The 25,552-nt window shown below is 44.9% G+C and overlaps 1 protein-coding gene across 3 annotated transcripts; it reads left to right on the top strand.

Moving 5' to 3' along the window:
• The first annotated feature begins 4,583 nt into the window (after positions 1-4,583).
• Positions 4,584-21,150, top strand: LOC123070042 (uncharacterized). Of its 3 annotated transcripts, XM_044493058.1 has the most exons (5): positions 4,584-4,997; positions 5,844-5,895; positions 6,314-6,386; positions 9,382-9,415; positions 17,565-21,150. In XM_044493058.1, the coding sequence occupies exon 5, from the start codon at positions 17,737-17,739 to the stop codon at positions 20,839-20,841; it is 3,105 nt and encodes a 1,034-aa protein (XP_044348993.1). In that variant the 5' UTR covers positions 4,584-4,997; positions 5,844-5,895; positions 6,314-6,386; positions 9,382-9,415; positions 17,565-17,736; the 3' UTR covers positions 20,842-21,150. The 3 variants fall into 3 exon arrangements, with proteins under 3 accessions (XP_044348993.1, XP_044348990.1, XP_044348991.1); XM_044493055.1 differs by lacking the exon at positions 9,382-9,415; XM_044493056.1 differs by lacking the exons at positions 4,584-4,997; positions 9,382-9,415 and adding an exon at positions 5,661-5,764.
• Positions 21,151-25,552: the final 4,402 nt, after the last annotated feature.

The following is a 25,552-nucleotide window of genomic DNA, read 5'->3' as shown; positions in this document are numbered from 1 at the left end:
TTAGACAGCTTCGGGCCCCGGGAAACATCATCCGGTAATAGCCCTACATGTTGTTTGTGGCTAGGTCTCATTATGCTCATGAGGGAGACGCCGTAAATCCGGCTCTCCTCTCTTTGTGTCTAGCCTTAATGATTCTTTTCTTGCCTGTCCCTCTTGGGGTGCCTTGCTCCTCCTTATATAAGTTGAAGGGACGGGTTTCATGACTAGTCCTAGTAGGATTAGGATTACTCTATTACAAGTGGAGTCCTAGTCTTGCTTCCTTTGTAAGGGAATATTCCTTATGCTTTCCTCTTAAGACGGCCTACCATAACATGAGCCAACCTTCTGGGCCTTGGGCCTAGTCCTCTAACTGACCCGCCGTCGGGGCCATTAGTGAGTCGCCAGGCTCATGAGTCGTCAGACCGGTGAGCCGCCAGACTCGTGAGTCACCAATCCTCCGACGGGTTACCAACGAAACGCCAAGTCCCAGCCGGGTCATATATCCAGCCGGGTCATACCGCGGGGTATATCCTCGACATTAGCCCCCAGTTTAATTTGGATTTATCCATGTTAAACTGATCCTGTAAAATAAACACAAGAACAAACTTGATAGGTTGTGCTCCGGGTTAAATATTTTCCCAAACCGGCACCTGATCATACTTAAGTCCTTGTCATTTCCTCTGGGATGCGTATTCATGATCTCATAGCAAATCTCCTTTAGCATATGTGTTCAAACATTAACAATGCAAAAAATCTAGGTCAATAGGCCTTCTTATTTTAACGACTCTGATTCGAATACGATCAAAGTCGGACCAAAAAGGGGTTAAGCTAGATTTGAATACGATCAGCCCCCAATGGTCATTTGAAGCAGGGTACCTATGTCTGAGCTGTGCTTTGCAACAGACTCTCTTTGGTCCCTTTAATTTTTCCTGAGAACTCGAACTTTGCGAGAGATAAATTCTTCTTGAGCCGGAATTTTTCCGGATGGCCTTTAAACTGGCAACATTTATTGAGCTATGTACATGTAGCCCCCGAGTCTTTAAGACGACTCAGTGAGTTGACTTGAGATTCTCCATAGTTAACCGTGATATAGACCGGTTTGAGTCCTGCATGGGACAACTTGCAAGCCAAAGTAATTGCTCTTTCAAAGAAAATATTATGTAATATAAAATATACTGGATGGATTTTACCTGATATGTCAGGCCAGTAATTATCCACCACAGAGTTGATGATCACGGTGAAACTGAAATCAATCACGGGTGAGCCGGCCGGGGCGTTGTGACCCAGTATGGACGGGTGAGTTAATCGCAGGCACGATAAGCCGTGCACACGGGCGAGTCAGCCGCAGGCGCGGGTCTCAGCGAGTTGAGATGGATCAAGATGCACGGGCGGCGGCTTACATACACACGTTCAATAGCAAGCAGGGCGAACGCCAGTGCATGACGATGCTGGCACACGCTCCATATCCGTGATATAACAACCCCTTTGTCATGCATAATTGTCTTGCGTAACAATATTGCAAAACCAAGTAATTATTTTCAGATGAATTAATATATATGATGAAAAAACATCGAAAAAATAGCACCTGATATTTTTATCTAAGATCGCAGACTGATGATGGAATGGTTGCAGGAGTTATGATGGAGTTCATCAAGCCATGAATGTGGTGCCAAGGAATTGTAGCCTTGCTTCTAATATTTGGTTCTTCACTGTCAGATCAATACACTTGAAAATGTATCCTGATTCACTTTCTTTCTTTCATCTTGAACTGCTTGTAATTCACCAACAGCTCGCATAGCGCTCCCTTCCACTGTTTGAAATTGTTCCACATTGAACTTCTGGAGGGATCTCAAAGTCTAATTCAAGAATCGTAACAGTTGCTGAATCAAGTTTCTCAACATGGTGGTTCAGCATCTCAGACTGCCCCTTGGGCTGGAGCTACCTCGCAAACTAAACATGTTGTTCTTTTTGCTGCAATCCAGTGCACTTGGAAACCTATTAGAACAAGCAAAGATGAACCATGGCAGCGGGCGGGCAGCTCGCGGCAGGTCCGGCGCAGTAAGCAGGAGGCCAAAACCAGCGGGCGGCCGGGTCGCGCAATGTCGGTGAAGCTGAAAATGTGAGCCAGCGGAGGGCGGGTCAGGATAGCACGCAGTTAGAGGCGAGCGGTGTCTTGAGACAGGTAGACCGCGACGCTTAGTGGCACCGGCGGTTTTGACACCAAGTCAACGACGACTTCAAGTGAGGCCGTTGCGGACGTAACAACATCGATCGGCGGCTCGGCGCGAAGCCGAGCGAGGGGCGGCCTGAGAAGTGCGGCCATTGGAGGCGGTTTGAAAGCCACGGGGGCGACTCGCCGGCGAGGCAACCATGGTTGGTTGACGTAGAACATCGGCAGTTTGTAGATGAGGCCGCGGCAGCGGCGGGTCACTGAGGTGGCATTGACCAGCCACTACGGTGGAGTGAGACGGGTCACGTAGGTGGAGGCGGTTTTGACGCGCCAGGGAACCCGCGACGGGCCCGCGACTATCACGACAGAGGCAGCCGCAGGGGCTTCACAACAGAGGCATCCGAGTTAGAACCGGAGGCAGGCGACTTGGAACAGAGGCCGAGGCGGAGTCCTTGTCTGCCCTCTCGCTGCTGCCTGGTTGTGGCCGATCCAGTGAATCCCCGTCCACAACTTCCTGCGGATCGTGCAACCCCTTCTTTCTTTTTTTTAAACAAACGGGTGGCTGCGTTGTTCCTTGATTCTCTGTTGAATCCGACCAGCGGTGCGCTAGGCTTTATGTCTAGACGCATCTTTGTTGCTGCAACTTGACAAGTGGCCCAAGATTGCCATAAAAATTACTCCCGTCTCGGTCTCGGCGGATCTTCACGGTGAATCCGACGGCCGCTTAGCACGCAACCCTAAAAACTTCTCAGTCTTAATTTCGTACACGCTGTTCCACTGCTTGTCAAGGACGTAAATCTTTCGGCACTGGCTCTTCCTTATCCGGCACGTCGCGAGCTTCTCGATCCCTAAAGGGCTCCCTCCAAGAACTCAACACCACCGTGCGCAGGCCCCACGGTGGGCGCCAACTGTCGTGGAATTGTCATGGCAGATGTCCTAGTGTGAGGACTTAGTCGTGAGGCCAACGCATCCATGTGGTAGCTTGAGAGGGGTTGATCGGGACGAGAGATGCAACACACAAGACAAGGATTTAGATAGCTTCGGGGCCCGGGAAACATCATCCGGTAATAGCCCTACATGTTGTTTGTTGCTAGGTCTCATTATGCTCATGAGGGAGACGCCGTAAATCCGGTTCTCCTCTCTTTGTGTCTAGCCTTAATGATTCTTTTCTTGCCTGTCCCTCTTAGGGTGCCCTGCTCCTCCTTATATAAGTTGAACGGGCGGGTTACATGACTAGTCCTAGTAGGATTAGGATTACTCTGTTACAAGTGGAGTCCTAGTCTTGCTTCCTTTGTAAGGGAATATTCCTTATGCTTTCCTCTTAAGCCGGCCGACCATAACATGAGCCGACCTTCTGGGCCTTGCGCCTAGTCCTCTAACTGACCCGCCGTCGGGGCCATTAGTGAGTCGCCAGGCTCATGAGTCGTCAGACAAGTGAGCCGCCAGACTCGTGAGTCGCCAATCCTCCGGCGGGTTACCAATGAAACGCCAAGTCCCAGCCGGGTCATATATCCGGCCGGGTCATACCGCGGGGTATATCCCCGACACGTACCATAATTGCTTCCTACGTCGATGGATATGCTCCCCAACATCATGTTTGATTGAGCCGCGTACTTTTTTTTTCACTGTCGTGTTTGGGATCTGTTCAAAACATTCAAAAGAATATTTGAATCTTCCATTCACCCCCCTCTGGTCGATATACTCTCGGTCCTAACAGGGTTTCCTGGCTACAACTAACTGGTTTTTACCACATGTTAACAATGTTGATTGTGCATAATTGAGTGCTATTCGTAATGGGCGCTATCTGGCAACAAACGTCGGAGGTAACCGAGTGATTGTTGAATCAAATAATACATTTGCGGTACAAACCTTGAACCAGCATAAGGACTACTTCAGCCCTGAAGTTGTGACGATAAGGAAATGCCATAACCTTGCTAATGAGTTTGGGAAAGTTTCATATAATTGCTTCCGTGAAGCAAATGAGATAGCAAATTATTTAGCAAAGCTTTGCTTTAGTTCTAGAGCTTCTTCACTTTGAGATTCTAACCCTCCTGACTCTATTTCTCATATATGCTTGTAAATGACCTATCTATTACTCCTTCCGTTTCTAAATATTTGTCTTTCTAGAGATTTCAACAAGTGACTACATACGGATGCATATAGACATATTTTAGAGTGTAGATTCACTTATTTTGCTTTGTTGATATCTCTAGAAAGACAAATAGTTAGGAACGGATGGAGTATTTGAGAAATAAAGTCGTATTATGGTAAAAAAAAAGCAAGTCAAATTCTTTTCGCATGGGTTTGATTGGGCTCTATGCGACCAACAAAGGACGCCCTTAGAGCCGCCCCACAGTAAGGCCTTTTCCGGGGCCTGGTTGGAGGCCCGTTTTAGGGATTGGTTCACCCTTTTCGTATTAATTTTCCTCCGGATCGATCTAGAAACCCCTTGCACCCGTCTGGCCCCAATTAAAATTCGGAGAAGGGAAGCCAGAGAGAAGCAAGAAACGCAGCGGCGGCGGCGGCGGCGCAAGGAGCGCGAGCTCGACGGCGCGAGGAGCTCCAACTAGGCGGCGCGAGAGCCCCTAGCTCGACCGTCGCCCACTGCCGTCCCCACCTCTCCCTTCGCTCCTTCTCAGCACGGGCAAAATGGCGGACAGAGACGGGGATTAGGGTTTTATGCCGCCACCACCTCCACCTCCGCCCAGCCCTGCTCCGACGCCTGCCTCCTCCGCCGGGCCTGCACGCATTCTCCCTGGACGGGCTCAAGTCTGTCACGATAACCTCTCCATCTCCATCTCGCCCCGACGCTCCTCTGCTTCCAGTCGCTGCCGGCCCTGTCCCATCGGTAAGAATTCTTTTATGTTGTACTACCTCTGTTCACCAATGTAGGACGTTTTGGCAGTTTTGAATTAGTGAACAGAGGGTGTAGCTTTGAACTCATGTGAGTGTAAATCGAGATATTGTAATTAGGGCTTAAACTAGTGTTGGGCTGATTAGAGGACCAATAGACAGAGTTTCTTGAGATCCAGCAGTGCAACTGTCCACCTTATCAAGACAGCACAATGAAGGGCCTCATTCTCTAGTCAAAGTCATGTGCACATGTTGGACTAGGATTGCAAACAGTGCTTGGCTATGCTCGAGTAAACATTGGATACCAACTTTAGTATTTTTTCTGAGAAATCTGCTTTGAGTTATTTCTCATTATATATTAATTGGTTATTTCTTGAAGTCAACTAATATTTGAATTAGCTCCTGTCAAGTTTAAATGATAAGAACATGGCCTCTCTTTTGTGTTCTGAATATGAAGAATGTAAACAGGGTAGTTAAATACTCTGGAGACAAAGGGATCGGGATTCCCCAATTCGTTTCTCTTGATTTAATCACAAAATATCTTGCAGTGAGAGTTAAAAGACTGTCTGTTTTTTGACGAGGATACTAATTTATATATTATCTTTAAGACTTTAACTATGACATCTTACCTTCCTCAGATTTCCTTCCAGACAAGCCAGACCAAGCACTACCCCATAGGTTTAGCATTACTAGCAAAGGTCTCTGAAACCAATGTCATATTGAATACAAGTTGCTAGCTCACACAAGTTACCTGTGAATTTTGTATGTATGCAACCAAGTATGATAAAAGTTTTATTCAACAAATATCTTTCAAATCTGATATTTGTCTCAATGGATGCAGCTACATTGCTGATACTTGCATTGACCGTTTGGAGCTGCTAGCTTGTTTGAAGGTATGCCGTATTCTGGATTTCTGGCTATGTGTTCCATTCTTTTGTTGGATTGCGTGTGCACCCAAGGGAATCCCTAACATTTGCAAACTCGATTAGCATGGCTGGCAAGGAGTATATCACTTAGTGTATAATTTTGATATAGTTTAATTCGGTTACAGTTTGGTTCTTGGTCATCTTCATTTACGGCACCACCACTTGTTACCAGTTCCATTTTGTCTTCCATGTGAGAATTATTATGTATGGGTAAGGCTGTCTAGAAATTCCCTTCCCCAGGCCCCACCTTGTGTGGGAACTTTCAGCACTGGGTATGCCCTTTTTTAAGCAAATCATGCAGGCTGTGTTTACATTGTTTAATTGTAAATTAGCAATATGTACAATTTCTCCCATTGTCCCCTAATTGTCTTGTCTTGTCACTCAGGCTTCTTCCTCAAGAAGAGTTACTGTACTTGGAGTTTGTGCACCTGGTACTGACTCTTATCTACGTTTCTTTGGTGAGTGGCTTCACATAACCATTGACCCCCCTTTTTTGGATGTTCACGTTTCATATTGGTATGTCATGTGAGTTGCTAAATACGTAAAAATAGAGGCTAGGCTTGAGCTCAAGCTTGTTAGCCTCATGGGCTTGAGTCTAGGCTTGAGCTCGGCTGGTTTAAGGCTTGAGCCGAACTCAAAGTGCTTATTGAGCTTGAGCTTTTTTTGAAAGCCCTAGGGTGCTGTTGTCGTAGGTTGCGCAGATATGGCGATACTGAACTGGTTTGGCGACACCATGGTACGTAAATATATAGAAATTAATGATTAGATGAAAATATGACAGTTTAGAAATACTAATAAGGCAATGGGAACATGGAAAATGCACCATTAATATAATCCTAGTTTTCTTCAGCCGCTGCAACTTCAGTTTGAAGCTGCCGAAGAGTAGGTTCAGTCGCATTTGGGTATTATCTGATCTCCCTCTTTGATATCTTGAGCAAATGTGCTTGAACTGTTGTAGTTTCCTCTGTATTCTTGTGTACAATACTTACATCTGAATCGAACATTTCCCCTACCTTATGCATCTGCCTCTATTATGTCTACACGATTCCATAATGGCCTGTTGGCTGTTGCCTAGATCATTTGCGGCACATCCTAAAATAGTGAGGCGCATATATGTAGATAATGAGGACCAACTTCAACAAAGCAAGGACTCTCAGGGTAAAATCTCAAACTCACCATGGCTAAGAAAAGGTCTGTTGAATCAGAGAGAGAGGAGTACCTGCAGCGTGAGTGTTAGTGTGTGTGGCGGCTCTCACTGGGAACGGGAGGACTGGATGCCCCTTCTAGGTCAGCTTATCCTCATGGGCTTGGGCCCTAAGTGATACATATGATGGGCTTGGGCCCATATCGGTTCAACACTCCCCCTCAAGATGGGTGGTAGATATCTATCATTCCCATCTTGTCACATGCCAAGTTACAGTCCTTTGCTCCTAGTCCCTTTGTCAAGCAATCTGCAAACTGCTGCCCAGAACTGACATGACCAAGGCTGATGATTCCAGCATCAAGTTTCTCCTTAATGAAGAAGCGATCAATTTCCACATGCTTTGTCCTATCATGTTGAACTGGGTTATTAGCAATGGCTATAGCTGACTGATTGTCACACCACACCTTCAAGGGGCCCTTCCTCAGAAGTTTCAACTCACTCAGTAGGTACTTCACCCAGAGCATCTCACACAACCCTTGAGATAATGCTCTGTACTCAGCTTCTGCTGTTGATCTAGACACAACTGTCTGTTTCTTGCTTCTCCATGACACCAAATTTCCTCCCACAAACACACAGTAGCCAGAAGTTGATCTTCTATCATCTTGACAACTGGCCCAATCAGAGTCACTATAGCCATCCACCTCAAGATGTCCACTCTTCGCAAACCACAACCCTTTACCCGGAGTCCCCTTCAAGTATCTCAGAATTCTGTGCACAATATCAAGATGCCCACTCCTTGGTTCATGCATGTATCTGCTCACCACACCCACGGCATACGTAATGTCAGGCCTGGTATGACACAAGTACAATAACCTCCCAACTAATTTCTGATAATCTTCCTTATTCACCAGCTCACCTGATTGAGCTGTCACTCGATGATTTTGTTCAATTGGCGTAGGGGCTGCACGACATCCCATCATGCCCATGTCACTCAAGAGATCCAAGGTGTATTTCCGTTGGCACAAAGATATTCCCTTCTCTGTCCGAGCCACTTCAATGCCAAGGAAGTATTTTAGGTTGCCCAAATCCTTTACCTCAAACTCCTTTCTTAGACACCCCTTCAATCTCTCTATTTCCTCCTTATCATCTCCAGTGATGATAATGTCATCCACATAAACTGCAAGGATGGTGATCTTCCGATCAGAGAGTGAGTGTTTGTAGAACACCATGTGGTCACCATTACATTGACCATACCCCATAGCACGGACAGCACATCTGAACCCATCGAACCAAGCCCTCGGCGATTGCTTCAGTCCATACAAGGATTTCTTCAGCCTGCATACCTTCCCCGTGGTCTGTGAAGTACCAAAACCTGGTGGTATCTCCATGTACACTTCTTCCCTCAACTCACCATGCAAGAAGGCATTCTTGACATCTAATTGATGCAACTTCCACCCAAAGTTTGCAGCACAGGAAACCAATATCCTTATTGTGTTCATCTTTGCCACTGGAGCAAACGTCTCGTCATAGTCCATTCCATAAGTTTGACTATATCCTCTGGCGACCAATCTGGCCTTGTACCGTTCCACCTTCCCCTCAGGATTCTGCTTCACTGTATAGATCCACTTACAACTCACCGCTTTCTTTCCTGCCGGCAATGTGGTTAGCACCCACGTCTTGTTTTTCCTCAGTGCTTCCAACTCTTCTATCATCGCTTCACGCCACTTCGGATCTTGCTTTGCAGCCTTCCAATCCTTTGGGATTGACACAGTTTGAAGAGAGGGAACAAACACTCTATAGGAAGGAGACAAAGCCTCATAAGACACAATTTCCAATGTCATGATCATCAAAAAAGTGCTCGCTTTAGGTTGCTTTACCGCCTTATAGACCATTAACGTACTGCAGTGCTAATGATTGAAGTAGAGGAAAGTAATGCTACACTGTTAGTAAATTGCTCTGATATTTTCAATTGTACACCGAGCAAAAGTTTGTAAATACCTCTTCACACATAACATTTGCGGGATGTACTCATTTACTGAAGTTTACACTGAAAATAAAATTTATTCAATAGGAACTGTTGTGAAACCGAAAGGTAATTCATTGAGAAGAGTATGATGGATGTTACATGCTAATTGATTTTCTGTTCATTTGCCTGCTTGACCATACTATATGTACACAAATAAGATGGAGGGAAAGGAAACAGATACATAGTACTGGAACCAGAGAAGAACACTTGCATGATTTCACATTTATGTACTTTCTACACCTTCATTCACACTGCTGTAAACTAAATATGATTTTGCTAGCAGAAATTCTTCTATGACAACCGGAAGAACATGATCAGTAAGTTCTTTAGCTCATTCTTATGTATTGGCAATCTACCATAACCAACAACATAAAACATAGAAAGAAGATTCTAACCTTGTAGTACCAGGAGAACACATAGGGCCCCTTTTTCTCTTGATATATATCACACAATGCGCTTGGTAAGCATCATATATATAGAGGGGAAAAATATGACCAGAATTAAATGGAATACAAAACGGAGTACAGAGATTGTAGGAATATATGAATATCCATTGTTAGCACCATAAACACTTGAATATCTGAAATTCTGAATCAAAATCAGAAAATCAAACTCAGAAGCGGGCAACAATAAAAAAATCTGAAGAAAATAGAGAGGTCGAGATAGGGATCAAAAGGTGACGGTCTGAAAGGAAAATTAAGGCACAGTTATAGAGTTCTGAGAAAAACACAAGTTAATGAACATACTTCGACAATTTAAAAGCACTTGAAGTCAAAAGGAAATAATTTGTATGAAGCTAAGTCTAGATGTAGCCAAATCTGATGCATGTTTCGTAACTGTGATATGCAGAGACTCTGATTTCTAAAGATGTGAGCCAATAGTAGTAGTAGTAGTAGTAGTAATAATAATAATAATAATAATAATAATAATAATAATAATAATAATAATAATCTGAGTACAGTCCAGCTTATTTTCCACTAGAACTGATTAACCAGGGGCGAGTCAGTTATTTATTTTTTGGAAATTATATTAATGAAGGCTCAATTCTATAACTGGGTTATATTTCTTGAGATAATTTTTATTTTGGACAACATGGTTAAGATTTTTATTTATTTGACTACTGATATCCTTGCAAATATTTAAACTACATACTTGATGCTTCTGTGTAATTTCACCTGGAAAAGTTTCACAATAAACATAATTTCCAAATTCAAGGTTATATGACGATGACTATGCCACTATCTAAAACGGCATACGCTGAGCCTCTTTGTTTACACTGTCAAAAAAGTACTGCTATAGAGTTTATTGATCAGTAGAATATACAAAAGGTTCCTGTCAAAAGAGAAGAAAAAAGACCAATTAAATAAAAGAAAAGAGGAAAAAGGTCATACAAAGCCGCACGATCGTAGTGCCTGGCCATGGGCACGCCCGCTTTGGCCAACGACATCTCGATCAGGTCCAACGTGGTCTCGGAGAATGACCACGATCCCAACTCCAGGACCCCCCATTGCCTGCAGCCACCTCATCCAGCCGAGCGCCATATCCCATCCAGGAAAAAAAGCAACTGTACCTCAGGCCACGACGGACTCGGGGGGTCGGGGGGGGGGGTCGGGAGGGAGGGGGGCTCCTGCTCTTACCGGATGGTATCGGCTGGAGCAGTTGAGCGGGGACGACGTTGATGACGCCGCTGGTGAACAACATGACATGTCATGTCCAGGGCCGCAACTTCGTGACTGTGGCTGCCTTTCTCATTGTCCACTGATGCAGTACCCTTGCGCCAAACAAAGAAGCAGCTCTCCCCGGTCGCGGCGGTCTTCTCGACCACGGCCTCCTCTTTGCTGTAGTCGAACTTGAACATCACGTATCGGTGCACTTTCCTCCTCTTCAGCCTTCAGCTCCATGAAGTGCTCTTGCTCTGCTCCGACAAGTCAATCGCCAACTCCCCCATCAGCCACAGAATAGCATACGTTCCTGCATGCTTGGTTGCCAAGATCGGTGAAAAAGAAAGGAAAAATCAACAACCATGAGCGTAAAGCAAGAGGGGAGGGCGTGGGGACTCACCAGGCATGGGCACGCCAAAGCTGCCAACGCCATGTGCTCTTGCTAAGATCTTGGTCTCACAGCGCTGTGGTGCTGGTTGATCTGAGGGAGGTAGGCGGACCGAGGGATCGATCCCAAGTGTGGTGGAGGAGATTGAGTCGACCTGGTGTGCAGCCCTGTTCTCCTCTCTTCGCATTTTCACAAAATGGAGATCGTCCAGAAAATTAAGCACACTCCGGATTTCTTCATGCAATTTTGGCACTACTTCTTGTAAAATATCAAAGTATTGCCAGGAACATCAAATATGTACTTCTCCTAAATTCATAAAATTCAGAAACATGCCAAATCGCTATGAGATACACATAAGTCTTCTCAGAATTTGTGGATGCGAAAGCCCAATTTGCACATACCAGAAGCTAAGAAGAAGAAAGAGTCTGAGTATGATTGAAGACTTAGAGGACAGAGGGTGAAGGAAGCGTGGTTGACGGTGGCTGTGTTCCTCATCCAAGCGTCCTCAAGCAGGCTTCATGTGCAGTAAGGGGTGACCAGAGGTAGAGCTGAGCAGCAGTGTGCTAAAGGAGGAAGTTGTTGGGGTGAAGGAGGTGTGGACGACGGCTGCGGCGCTCCACTTGCAGGCGACCATGACCAGAAGCAGAGTTTGGAACCGGTGGTGTACGCACGCAGTGATGTGTGAACTTGGCACAAAGAGCAGCGGCGCGAGCGGCGGCTTACACTCCTCCCACCGATGATGACAGCGTGAACTCAAGGGGGAGAGATGGTGGCAGCAGCATGACAGGCACCTATGGTTTGTGACCGCGGCCGAGTGGAGGTGGATTAGATGCAGGGAGGGGGATGCGTCGGCGAATTACCTTTTTATACGGGATAATGAGCGGTGAGGCAGTAGCCGCTGATGATGCCCAGCGCGTTGCTGCGGGAATTTGTCGTGGATTTTCATAGTTACATCGACATAGCAAAGATGAGAATTTGATCCAATAATATGATAGATTTCATATATATGTAATGATTCAAGTTTATAGATGCTAATCAATGATATGATAGATTTCATATACAGGTAATGGTTCAAATTTACATATACTGCAGATGACTTACAAAATACACCGGAGGATGCTACATATGACTATTACAAAATATTCCGAGGGTTTACTGTAAAACTGTGCTTGTCCAAGTGTAAGCATGTTGAAAACCATATGGAATCAAGATGCACTGTTAACACCTGAATGATGGGTGCTGGGGAGATTAATTAAATCTTATTAAATGCAAACAAACATAGAGAAAATTACACAGAAAATAGTTACCAGACAATATTGCAAGAGCAAACTATAGAAAAAGACAGCGTGCATATAATTCCAGTTCAGCATACAGAGAACGTCCGGTTTTATGACCAATTTTGAACAGCAAGTTGTATATCGGATGACTAAACAATCTTTCTTGATCAAAACAAAATTACAAATGAGAAATCGGGAGAAGAACGTATAATGATGGATATAATTAATTAGGCTAGGTGCTAAGGCATATATCTATCATTACATGTTCACTTTATTTTACCATAGCAGACTTCAGAACTATCATAGGAAAAGGTGATCACACTTGTCAGCTCATGAGGTACAACAAAAGGACACATGAAGTTTGAAAGATCTCTATTAAAAAGTGATTTGAGACTTGCAAGAATCGGCAACATTATAAATATATGGTTAGATGATGGTGTGCAAAAAAGTTCAAATATTTACCATTCAGGTTGGTTTGACTCTTAGTTGTAATAACCTGCAGATAACATATACAAACATGAAGGCAATATTGCAGCTCAAAGTGACATATACACATATATCTACCAAGACAAAATACCTGGTCATCATATATCTGATCCTAATTTCCTATTGAAGGAAGTATTAGAGGAGAAATAGCAACGTAACATGCTGGCCAGTTGGCATATAGGAGTAAGTTTTCTCAGAATAAACACTGATAAAAGCATATGGGTAGACATGAGGTAGGCAAAGGACGATAGATCATGCCATGATAACACGGTAGACAAATACGCGGCCAGGTAAATGGATCAGATGTAATGAAAGAAATCACCCAAAATATTGTTCCTAAGCTTGAATGATTGATCAGTAATATTCACTACACCATAAAATTATTAACTTGTGATTCCTTTTTTCCAAAAGCTCAGGTTTATAACAAAACAAAACAAAACAAAAACCTTAATATGTGGGCGGGATGGATGAACAGATGTTAGACAATGAAAATCAATATACAGAATGGGTTATCAACATACCTCTAAAATGAAAGATAATAAACAGAGAGAGTTGTCGACCTGCAACCAAACAAAGAGGTGAAGGTGCCCCAGACATGGGGAGTCCAGACATCCTCCGCCGCTGCGCCTTCCAACTGAATTCGAATTACCAAACACACTGAAGAATATCAACAGTCGTATACATACGTAAGCGCGGAAGTGCTTGCCTCATAAGCTGATGTACCACTCCCAAAGGTGAAGTCTTTGGGGGAACAGGAGAAGTTTTCTTTGCGCCGCGAACCGGAGCAGCGTCACCCAAGGGCCTCATATGCTGGATGATCTTGGATTCTGGTGCGGAATGGATCAACGGCCTGATTGGCGTCCTAATGGAGAGAGAGCAGTCGGACGCGAGATGGCAGAGGAGGTCCTCGGCAGAGGAGGTCCTCGGCAGAGGAACAACACTGCGTCTTGAACGGAACCACAGCCCGGCCTGCGTCCCAACCAAAGTGAGGCCTCGGAGGCAGGCAGACCGACGGCTGGTGGTCGTGCGGGAGGATCGCCCTCCCTAGGCCATAGCCATGGCGGACCTACCTTGGCTGGAACAGAGCAGATACACGAGGGAAGAATCGGGGCATCGCGGCCACCCGTCGCTGTCTCAATGACGCAGGGCACCACACGTCCACACCGGTGACGGAAACGTAGCCTGAGAGAAGCCGCGGAGGCAAGCTGGACCGGCGGTCGTGCCGAAGAAGCGCCTTGACGTATAGATCGGTTCCAGCCGCTGTACTATTGTAGCGCCAGGGGAAAAGATGGGAGGTGCTCGATCGTTTCCTTATTTTCTGCAGTATAAACGGAATGTCTTCCGTCGTGCATAGTAAAGTGTCTGGCCGGTTGTGTACGCTAGCAATGGAATCCACTATCGTTGCAGTTGCATGGACATTAAAAAGGTTGCTGCTGTGGCAGGGAGTGCCCAGGTGGAGGGCTGCATGTTAACATACAACAAAGTACAGTGGGATCTTTTATGTATAGGATTTTTTTTTTAAATAATCGATGATGTGGCCTGTGTGATGAGGTGGATAGGGTGCATGTCAAGAGAAATAGGTTAGTGGGGATGAACTATTTAGATATTATGGATTAGCAGAGACATGTACGCACCATTGCTCCAGAGGCAGCACGAACGATCTAGAAAACCCAAAATACTACGCCAGCCACGCTCGAGTTGTACCCGGCCAGGTTCCCTTCACCATCAGGAAATCCCACTGGAAGCCTAACAATATTCTAAGAAAAGGAGAAAACAGCCACGGGCTCGAGTTCCTCCCGGGGAATCAGTGCATTCCGTTCCACTTTGCAACCAAACACACGACTTGTAGGCGCGGAACCAACCCATTACATTCAACTCTGTTCCTCCAACCAAACACACCCTTTGTTTGTTCGTGGGCTTATGTTTCTTTGCATCGGTGGCTTGGATGCAGTGCGAGGTTCGTGAGGCCTGCATGTAGCGGTACTGGTGTTGGTTGTGGACGGGTTAAGTGCTGCGCTGGTGTTACATGTAGCACGGTGTTGCTGTTTGTTGTGGTTTGTCACTGCGCTATGTCGGTTCCATATATTTTTCTATAAGTTAGGCGATGCTGTTAGGTCACTGAACTGTCTGAATCAAAATTTAAAAGCAGCATGTACGGCATAAGCAGTTCACTTATGCACTGTGAAACAACACGTGCAAGCATTTAGTTTGTGTTTTTCATGGCCGCATTTAGTGCTACAGAGCTACATTCATTTTGTTCATGGATTGAATCTAATAACATTCCCAGACCCTGCGCAAGCGGGAGCTACATGCACTGGGGCTGCCCTTTTTTATTGAATCTAATAACATTATGGATACTGCTATGGATACCTAGGCTATCTACCTGCAAATTCGTTTAGAGGGCTAAGAAATGGTAACCTTGAACTCAAATGATGTAGACCAATCTGAGCATATAACTAAATTTACTAGAACAACATGTGACGTAATAGCATAAGGAGTGGCTAACAATTATGAAATCCATATCGTTGTGCATGTAGAAGCTACTCATATTCACATTGCTGTTTTGATATGATCTACCTGCATGTCTTGCCTTAGGCCTTTCCAACCTTATTTCTGTAATTTATGGTTCTTTATCAGGAAGTTGTTTATAAAGTTATAAACACAAGGCATGCAAAGATCAGTAATCTGAAATAGAGCTATGTAGACCAAGCTGAGCTTATAACTTATTTTATCAAGACACCACACGACGTAATATCAAAAGCAGTGGCTAACTACTGTGAAGTTCATATCGTTAAGAAACACCGCTCAGTATTGGAGCTCTAAATATGACAATAAAGGATGAACCACTTTTCTCTTTATTCTCCTTGAACTTCTAAGAGCAACTCTATCAGACAATGTGAAAACATATAGCCTCTATATGTGTTTTAGAGGGCCCTAGAGGCTTTGGAATGCACTCCCAGATCGGACTCCCTACACTACAGCCTCTACATTTCTTGTTCCACGTGGGACCCACTCGTCAGTTGCTTACCATTTTCTTCCTTTCCTGCTCTCCCTGGGTGCATAGCTGCGGGGATTTGTGTGTGTGTGTGTGTGTGGGGGGGGGGGGGGGGTGGTGCTATTTTTCTTGCGATGCCAACCACACGCAAGCTGAGGCGGTGGGATCTTGGGGCCCCTGCTATGCTTTGGATCGGCGGAGTAAGAGAAGAAGAATAAATGCGTGGAGGAGAATCGGGAAACAGTTTTCTCCTTCCCATTCCGGTATGATGCCAAGTATGATTTCAATGGCCGAAGACGACGCGAGAGCGGTATGAGCTGGCTGCTGAGAGCTTGACATGTTGGAAGTAGCCGGCCACCATCGTTTGCTGACAATTGGAAACACCCTCCGCAAACCACCAGGAACAGCCATAGCTCCCTATCTGTAGGGAACTTAGATGTTCTACGGATGTATCATGACTTTTTTAATCGTGAAACTTTCTGTTACCGAAAAAGGCTTTCGCCCCGCTTTATATATAAAGCAACATCCAACATACAACCCAGCCAGACAACTCGATACCACAACACACGCACACGAGGCAAGATACAAAGGGTGCTGCAAACACGACGAGCAATGAGCTCCAAAGCGGTGCCTTTAGGAAGGGCATGACACCAGAGCGGTCCCACCTTTTGCCCCAAAACGAGCCCCGATGCAGTAGCAAGGCCCAGCCGGCCAGATCTGGACAAGAGAAATTCCCTGGTGGCCGCGATCCTCTCCGCAGCCCATCCATCGCACCCGATATGACCCCCCAGATCTCGGCGACGCCAGGGACGGGGGGCACCCTTGCCTCCATCCCCGAGACGCTCCTGCCACGATCGGCCAGCCAGAGATGGCCGAGCATTGGACCATCGCACCGGCCATTGAGATCTGCCACCAGCCGTGGGACAGCAGAAGCAAAGAAGGGCGAGACAACCACCAGCGCCGCGCCGCCACCTCCGCCAGCCGAGCGCCACGGCAGAGGCGGCCGCCTGCTGACCGCGCCGCCCACAGCCCTAGCCGCCCGAGTCAGCTGACCTTCGTCGCATCCCCAGACGCACACTGCCGCCGTGCTGCCAGTCGCGACGCCGCAACACCAGCATGGGGTCACCGCGCCCGTGCGACGCCTCGATGTGGCGCCCAGCACCCGCGCCACGCCCTAGCCAGAGCCGCTGGCCTTCGCTGACCCTATTAGCACATTAGTGGTACCAACATAGTTCAAAGTTATATAATTGTTGTTCTATACAATCTGACAGGCAATGCCATACTTTGACTTTAGATTCCATCCATGCACTAGTTTGATTGTTAACATTGTACAAATGATGCATATATGGACTTAAATGTGACTACTAGCCATTGTTAGACCCTCCAAATCTCAAATCTGTAGTGATCTTATCATTCAATTTTTTAGATCTTAGTACAAATTATCTGACAAATAGAATAGAACCTACACATGATAACCAGTATTACACTCAAGTGATTGCTACTGAGAAAAAGGTGTTTGTTGATCTATCCAATCTGCATTGTCTGTTATTAATTATTTACTTCACAAAGTAGCATCATCATCATGCAATCCCATGAGTGTGTATTTCGTTGGATATAAATATGGTCTTATAACTTCTGTTATTCTTTGACAAATTCCAGGACCTGACACACCAGACGATCTTGTTCGTATCTGACAGCTGGTCCCAAATTTGAGATTGTTTGAGCAGGGAGACTCAAATCAAATTTGGGTCTTACATAGCCTTCTTCAGCTCATAGCATTTTATGTGAAGGCGTGTGGTTGGTTTTCAGAACCAATATCAGGAGCAGTATTATGGAATCCAACAGAGAAGAGGCCGTCAAGGCTAGGGAAATTGCTTTAAAAAAGTTAGAAAGCAAAGACTTTGTTGGTGCTAAAAGGATTGCACTGAAAGCACAAAGGATTTTTCCAGAACTTGAAAACTTATCTCAGCTGTTGACTGTCTGCGAAGTGCATTGTGCAGCAGAGGCAAAGATCAATGAGTTGTTGGACTTCTACGGGATTCTCCAAGTGGATGTAACGGCTGATGAGGCAACCATAAAGAAGCAGTACCGGAAGCTTGCCTTTTCACTCCACCCTGATAAAAATAGTTACCCTGGTGCAGAAGCTGCTTTTAAATTGGTAGCAGAAGCTCACTCAACATTGTCTGATCGAACAAAAAAACCTGCATATGACATCAAGTGGAGGGTTGCTTCTAGAATTGCACCAAAGCAGGGTTCAGAACTAAAGCAGGCCACAGGACCAAAGCAAGGTGCCCAACCAAAGCAGGCTACCCAATCAAAGAAGGCAGCAATACCCAAGCAGGCAACAGTACCGAAGCAGGCGGCAGTACCAAAGCAGGCACCCATACCAAAGCAGGCGACAGTACCAAAGCAGGCACCCATACCAAAGCAGGCGGCAGTACCAAAGCAGACAGCTACAGAACAGATGAAGAAACCTGGTGCAAATAGAAGTAGTGTAGCAGGAGGTGAACCACCAGTTCCATCAACCACTGTTGGACAGGCAATATGGACCATATGCATTCACTGTAGAACAAGATATCAGTACTACAGTGGCGTACTAAATCATCGCATCCGCTGTCAGAACTGCAGTAAATATTTTGTTGCTTCTAAGCTGAATGCACATGATGTGCCTTCTGTATTCACATCAAATTCCATCAAAGGTGTTGGACAACAGAGTGGTTTTCCCAGTCAACCAGACTGTTCTACAAAGTTCTCTCCTAGGTTGAATGGTGATGCTAAGCCCTTGAATGGAGCACAAACTGCTGAACATATGAAGAGTGCCAGAGCGGGTGGTGAGGAGAAGTTTAACCATGCAGGGGCAGGTGGGAAAAGCGGGGTTGAATTTTCAACAGGGAATATGTCTAAATCTTCTGCACCAAGTGCAAGTGACAAGGCAGGTGGAAGAATGGCATCTGACCCTGCTGGTCCAGATGTTGCTTATAGTAAAAACCCATGCAGTAGGGTAGTAGATACACCAGCAGAGCCAGGTGCTACTGGCAGCCCTAGTCCCCGGAGATCAGCTAGGAGAAAGGCAAACCATGATGCCAGTACCCCGGTTAAAAAAAAAAAAAAAAGGCGAACACTAAAAGATTGGTTTTCAAATGCTGACACTAGTTGTAAGAAAATGTTTGATGATAATGTTGCTCGTGCTGATGTAAAAACTGGTGAAGCTCATGTCCCTAGCAAAGCACACAATGAAGAGAAAGGAAGCACTGCCAAAGAAGGGAACCAGGAAAGTGTTAAGAAAGAATCTACATGTGATGCATCTGCTGCGAAGAATCCTTGCGATTCTGCACAATTAACCTACCCTGACCCAGAATTTTTTGACTTTGATAAAGGCAGGAATGTGAATTTGTTTGCAGTTGATCAGATTTGGGCAGTTTATGATGACCGCGATGGCATGCCACGGTATTATGCTCGAATAAAGCATGTAGATGCTACCAAATCCACTATTCGGTACACTTGGCTGGAGCATAAGGCAGTTAATGATGAAGAAGACAGATGGACGGATAAAGAACTGCCTGTTGCTTGTGGGAAGTTTAATTTAGGAAAAACAGAGGTATCAAAAGGTGCCCTCATGTTTTCTCATACTGTTGTTCCATGGGTGATGGGCAGAAGAGGGTGTGCCTATGAAATATATCCCAGGAAGGGTGAGGTATGGGCTCTTTATAAGGGTTGGAGTATGGAGTGGTGTTCAGATGCAGATAACCATAAAACATACGAGTACGACGTTGTGGAGGTTCTGTCAGACTTCACAATGGAAGCTGGAGCTGCTGTTTTTCCCTTGGTCAAGATTAAGGGGTTTGTCAGTCTATTTGGAAAAGCAATTGACAGATCATCTTTTGTTATACCATCTAGTGAACTGCTTCGATTTTCGCACAATATCCCATTTTATAGGACAAAAGGAAATGAAAAGGTTGGTGTGGCAGGTGGGTTTCTTGAACTAGATACCGTATCACTTCCTAGTAACCTGGACGCATCGTTTCCATCAGTTACTATCGACAAGACAATTAGCAGTGGTTTCATTGATGCCAGTGATATTAGTACACCAGGTCCTGGAAATGAACCAAGTGCTCAAAAGGAAAATCAGCAAAGTGGAGGAAAACGGATAGATGATTCCCTTGAACAAACCCCAAGACAGAAACAGAAAGGCGGCACTGCGAGTGTGCCTGGTTCTTCTTCTCAGCTATTCCGCACCTCTCCAAGTACTATTGCAACATATCCAGACTCGGAGTTTTATAACTTTGAAGAAGGGCGATCATATAACAAGTTTGAACGTGGCCAGATATGGGCTCTTTACAGCGATCTTGACAAATTTCCCAAGTATTACGGCTGGGTGACCAAAGTTGATATGGAACCGTTCAGATTGCATTTAACTTGGCTCGAAGCGTGTCCTCAACTGGAGCAAGAGAAGATGTGGTTGGAGCGTGATATACCTGTGAGCTGTGGGACATTTAAGCTCCGCAACTGGAGGATCAAGTATGATTCAAATGACGCATTCTCTCATTTAGTAGAAACTAGCCAAGTTAATGGGCAACGTTTCGAAATTCACCCGCGAGTAGGTGAAATTTGGGCCATTTACAACAACGACTGGGCACCTGACTGGGTTCCTTCCAGTGATGATGCGTGTGAATATGCCGTCGGTGAGATTACTGAGCGCACTGAAGCTAGCACGAAGTTCTCGTTTCTGACTCCAGTAGACGGTTACACAGCTGTGTTCAGGTTTGACAATGAAAGGGGTATTCTGGAGATTCCTGCAAATGAGAACTTGAGGTTTTCTCACCATATACCTTCTTACCGTCTGACGGAAGAAAAAAGTGGCACGCTCCGTGGCTTCTATGAGCTAGATCCAGCTTCTGTTCCTGATGCTTTCCTGGTCCGAGGGGGCACCTGCTGACCGACTGACTTGGAAGCTAACATTAAATTACTTCCAATCAAGTCAAGTAGTCATCTGGTTGCTACTGTGATCTGGTTATGAATCTCACTTTGAAAGTGTTATCTGCAGGGGAGAGCAAACGATCAGTTAGGCTCTCTGTATTTCTAGATGTTTTACCGTACTTCTAGTGCTTGGGCGTATTTTGGCCATTTCTGTTGTGGACCTTATGTAAGCTAGGTGTGGACCTTCTGAAAGCTAGGTGTGGACCTTATGAAAGACTGGGAAAAAAGGGAACTTGATGGTTGTTAGTTTGGATCAGGATTCTGCTTACCGTTGTGTTGTGTGCTATCTGCGCGCATGCATTATTCTGGTTTGTGTTCAGGTTTTCGGCATTGCTGAACTATTTGGAGATGCATTTATGCCATTTCCTAGGTAAGGAGCAGTTTAATAAATAGATAAATTGCTTAACGTTTGCTACCACTACTAAGAGATCGGAGAGTAGAAGCTAAGATCGAATTTCCCAGCACAACCACAAAGCATTAATCTAAGTATGTTGTTGGATTTTTTTTTCTTTTATACTCTCACATATAAGTGGTGTTAGTTTAGGGCTTCTTTGGATCACAGGGTTTTAAAGGATCGTGAAAACTGAGATTGCTCTTGTAGGAACTGAAAGCACATGATTCCATAATAGCAGTGTTTGGGTGCGCCAAAAGAATACCATTGTTTTTCGGAATTGCTTTTCATATGATGAAATTAAGTATACGATCTGATCTCGGCCCTACAACAATCACAATTCATATTGATGAAGCACATGGCATGGAATTCATAGTAGACTTGCAAAATTCTTGACGCGCACATATCGTATGTACCAGAACTCCTGTTTCCCCCCTACGGAATTAGACACATGGCACGCGTCCGCCTTCGTCCGAGTAGAGCTTATTACAACTACCATGATAATAATTACAACGACATCATTAATGGTGCAGACGCGGCCGCCTGCATGCCTAATGCAAATCAGACCGTAAGAAACTGAAGGGAAAACTCATGTCAATGCCGTCACTTCACTCCTCGATTATGATTGTGCCATTACTTTTGGCTATTCGTGCAAAATGCCACTATTGTGGAAGTCTACCTTTATCATTTCTGATTAGCGGCTATTTGAGGCAAATAATCTCAGCACATGCGTTCTCATTCCTTCCCGTGATCTAACATTGCCTTTAAGACCTTTGACCCCTTCCAGTTCAGTCAAAGAACAATTCCCACGAGCTGACACAAAAAATGGCAAAAATTGAAGAATAAACTAAGAAGCTTGTGGCATTTTGTATAAATGGCTTAACGTAATGGCATAGTCACAATTTCAGAGGGAAGCGACAATATTGACATGATTTTTCTTAAAGAAAATTCTTGAGAACGAGGGGACATGCAGACATACGAGTTTCCTCCCGAGCTAGGTCTTGGGCACCGCCCCTATTTGTACCAATGTGTGGCTAATACAGCAGCTATCTTTTAGAAATCCTTTACACGTCGAAGAACCATAGATACGAAGTGAGCAGATTGCCGTATGACCAAGAGATCCCTAATGTTATGCTCCCAACCTCATCTCCCTCGAGTTCTCACTCATGTGGTCAGAGCAGGAGACCCTGGGATCCCGAAGGGCTCGTTAAAGAGGAAAGGGTTGGGAGCGTCCATATGGTGTTCCCAACGAGTAGATATCACCGAACCCCTCCCCCCTTTCTACCCCCACACACCTTAAAAAGGCACGCATAACTATGCACTGCTCTCCCTCTTTGGCATCAAAGACGCCAAAAAGTTAGAGAAGGCAACTAACCCAGCCCACAAACTACTCACTAGGAGAATTATTCGAAGAACTATCTTCATCATCTCCATCCTTCCTTTCGCTTGATTTGGACCTAGCGATAGATTTCGAGTCATTCTCTTCTTGTTCTTTCTCTTGGGCATGTGCGAAACAATCCGAATTTTTTCTTGTGTCTGCACATCTTCTCGCAAAATTGGTTCTACTTGCTTAAGCAACAACTTGCTTATCTTGAACAACTTCTTGCACACATTCATTTTCTCGTTCACCTTGATGAGTAACACTAGTAGGAGCTAATGGGTGAATGACCTCTTTACCGCTTTGAGCCTATTGCAAGGATTTTTCAACAACAAATTTTCCAACTTGAGTGACAATAAGCATTATTGTGGTGTATCTGTGTCACAGACCGGATTTCACTTTTGGATTTCTTTGGACACTTTTGGATTTCTTTGGACATAAATTCTAAATTCTGAATATTTCTTCTTTGGATTCAACTCCTACAATTATTGCAACCCTTTCTCTCTCTCAAATGTTTTGAAGTCAAACTAGACATATCATCGCCTGCCCAAGACATTTCACATATTTTATTTCGAAGCCCCTCATCTTTGAAAATATATTTATTTTCCTATTAAAAGAAATTCTCTATTTAAACCCCTTTATGAAGGAACCACTATTTTTGTTTCTTAAAAAAACCAAGAATATTCTTGTGGCATCGCATGATCAGGTGTATATCAAACGTGGAAAAATATTGAGGTTCCATAGTTCAATATTTTATCTTGAAAACTAATCAAACTTTCTGCCCTAAAGCTTCAAAAAATGGAATGCTATTTTTAGGCTTGCCCTTTTTACTTGAAAGATTGTGGAGGCCTTCTATGCATAATAGGGCATCCACACAAGAGGGCATATCCATAAGGCAATCCATTTACCCCCTTTTCATTCCAATGTCCTTTATGTGCTCTCATGGACGTGGACCATGTAAACACAATAAAGTCTTTCCTTTCCCCTCCCCGCCTCTTTCGTTGAGCCTAGAATCCATCGAGACACAAACATGCGAAAACTCAGCCCCAGGACTAGCCTAGAGCGGTCACCCCTATCGCTAAGAAGACATAACTACAATCATGGTGCTCACAATAGTGCCCATGCCATGCACTTTTCACCCGCCGCTTGCAACGTCGTCACCACAATAGAGCATGTCGTGCACCCGCGCAACACTCCCCCTCCCGACAAGCGTCATTCGTGTTGTCACCACCGTTGTGGATAGCTGCACGGTAATGCCGAGATGGTCATCCCCTAGGACCAAATCATCAAGTGAAGCCTACCATTGAAAGCACAGGTTTACTCCCGGAGGGGGGTGAGTGGAAGATTTTAAGAAATTCGTCAAACTTTGATGAATTTGACGAAGATCAGAGTGAAGAAATAGAAACACAAGGCAACTAATTCATCACAGTAGCAGAAAACATGCATACAAGATACATATAGGTGAAGAACATGCATTCATACAAGCTTACATGAATGAGGAAGATGAATTGAAGAAATGAAAGCACCATGATGAAATTCTTCAGAGGATAGATGACAAATTCTCTAGCAGTGAAATAACGTAAAGGTAAGGGTGAGGAATTTGAAACCAGGTGGCTCGGTGAAGACACCACGATTTGGTAGACCAGTTTCAGTTGCTGTATCAACTATACGTCTGGTTGAGGCGGCTGAGATGAACTCAGAGGGAACTTAGTCCTCACTGTATTCCTCTTGAGCCAAGGTCACTTAGACCTCATCCAATCAGTCGTGGTAAGTCTTCAAGGTAGACTTCCAAAACCTTCACAGACTTGTTCACCGACACACTACAATGACTCTTGGGTGCTCAGAACATGACGCCTAACCATCTGGAAGAATGACCGTCTTCAAAGGTAACAGCCGTCGGATCACACGGATCAATCTCTTCAGTGATCTCAATCACTTTGGTTGTGGTTGGGTTTTTCCTCACTTAGGATTCCTTCGAAGTCGTCAGAGGATGGGTTGCTCTCAAATGACAAGTGTCAAGTTCTCTCTGAAGCAGCCAACCAACAAGTGGTTGTGCGGGGTGACTTTTTATAGCCAGGTGGCAACCCGGCATGAATTGTCATAAATTCCCTTCTCAAACATGACTATTGTCAGGATAAGGATCCACTCGACAGCTGGCATGTAGCGCAACAACGGTCGGAAATTTAACTCTCAATTTCTTCGGGGCACCCAATTTCCTCATGATAGGCAGATCACACTAGCGAAAACCTAACTCCTCAGCCTAACCAAATTCGTCAGCGACCAGATGAACTTCATCACTACGGCTAGCAAATTCGTCAGCTGTTCCGGAGATTTCCAAAGGCTTCACTCGAAGCGGCTTGTGTATGTATAGGTTTGAGCATCACTTTGTAAATGTGAACTATGATTCAGCTAGACCCACTTTAACAGTATGGCTTTTCCTATGACTCAAAATAATAAGAAAGAAATTACGAAAACAAAAGTCTTCAAGCTTCAAGGTCTTCAAATCAATTACTTCAAAGGCCGTACCAATTTCATCACCAAATTCTTCACTTGAAGAAATATGTTTTTAGGGGTCGTCTTCCATGGGTTAAACCAAATCTTCAGGGACTATAACTCCTGTGTACACTCACAAACACATTAGTCCCTCGACCCATTTGTGTTCAATACTCCAAAACCACTAAGGGGGCACTTGATGCACTTACAACCATACCTACCTAGCACATACCCCATTCTCCTTGCGCTCTCTCTCTCTCTCTCTCTCTCACACACACACACACACACACACACACACACACACACACACACACACAACCTCCATCGCCATGAATGCCGCCCCTGAGCGCGATTTATCCCCACCTTGTCTCCGGCTATGTAAATGACACCCGTGCCCATTCGACACAC

This window comes from Triticum aestivum, chromosome 3B (genome assembly GCF_018294505.1).
Source record: "Triticum aestivum cultivar Chinese Spring chromosome 3B, IWGSC CS RefSeq v2.1, whole genome shotgun sequence".
Taxonomy (NCBI): Eukaryota; Viridiplantae; Streptophyta; class Magnoliopsida; order Poales; family Poaceae; genus Triticum; species Triticum aestivum.
This window is presented reverse-complemented; position numbering and strand designations above follow the sequence as displayed.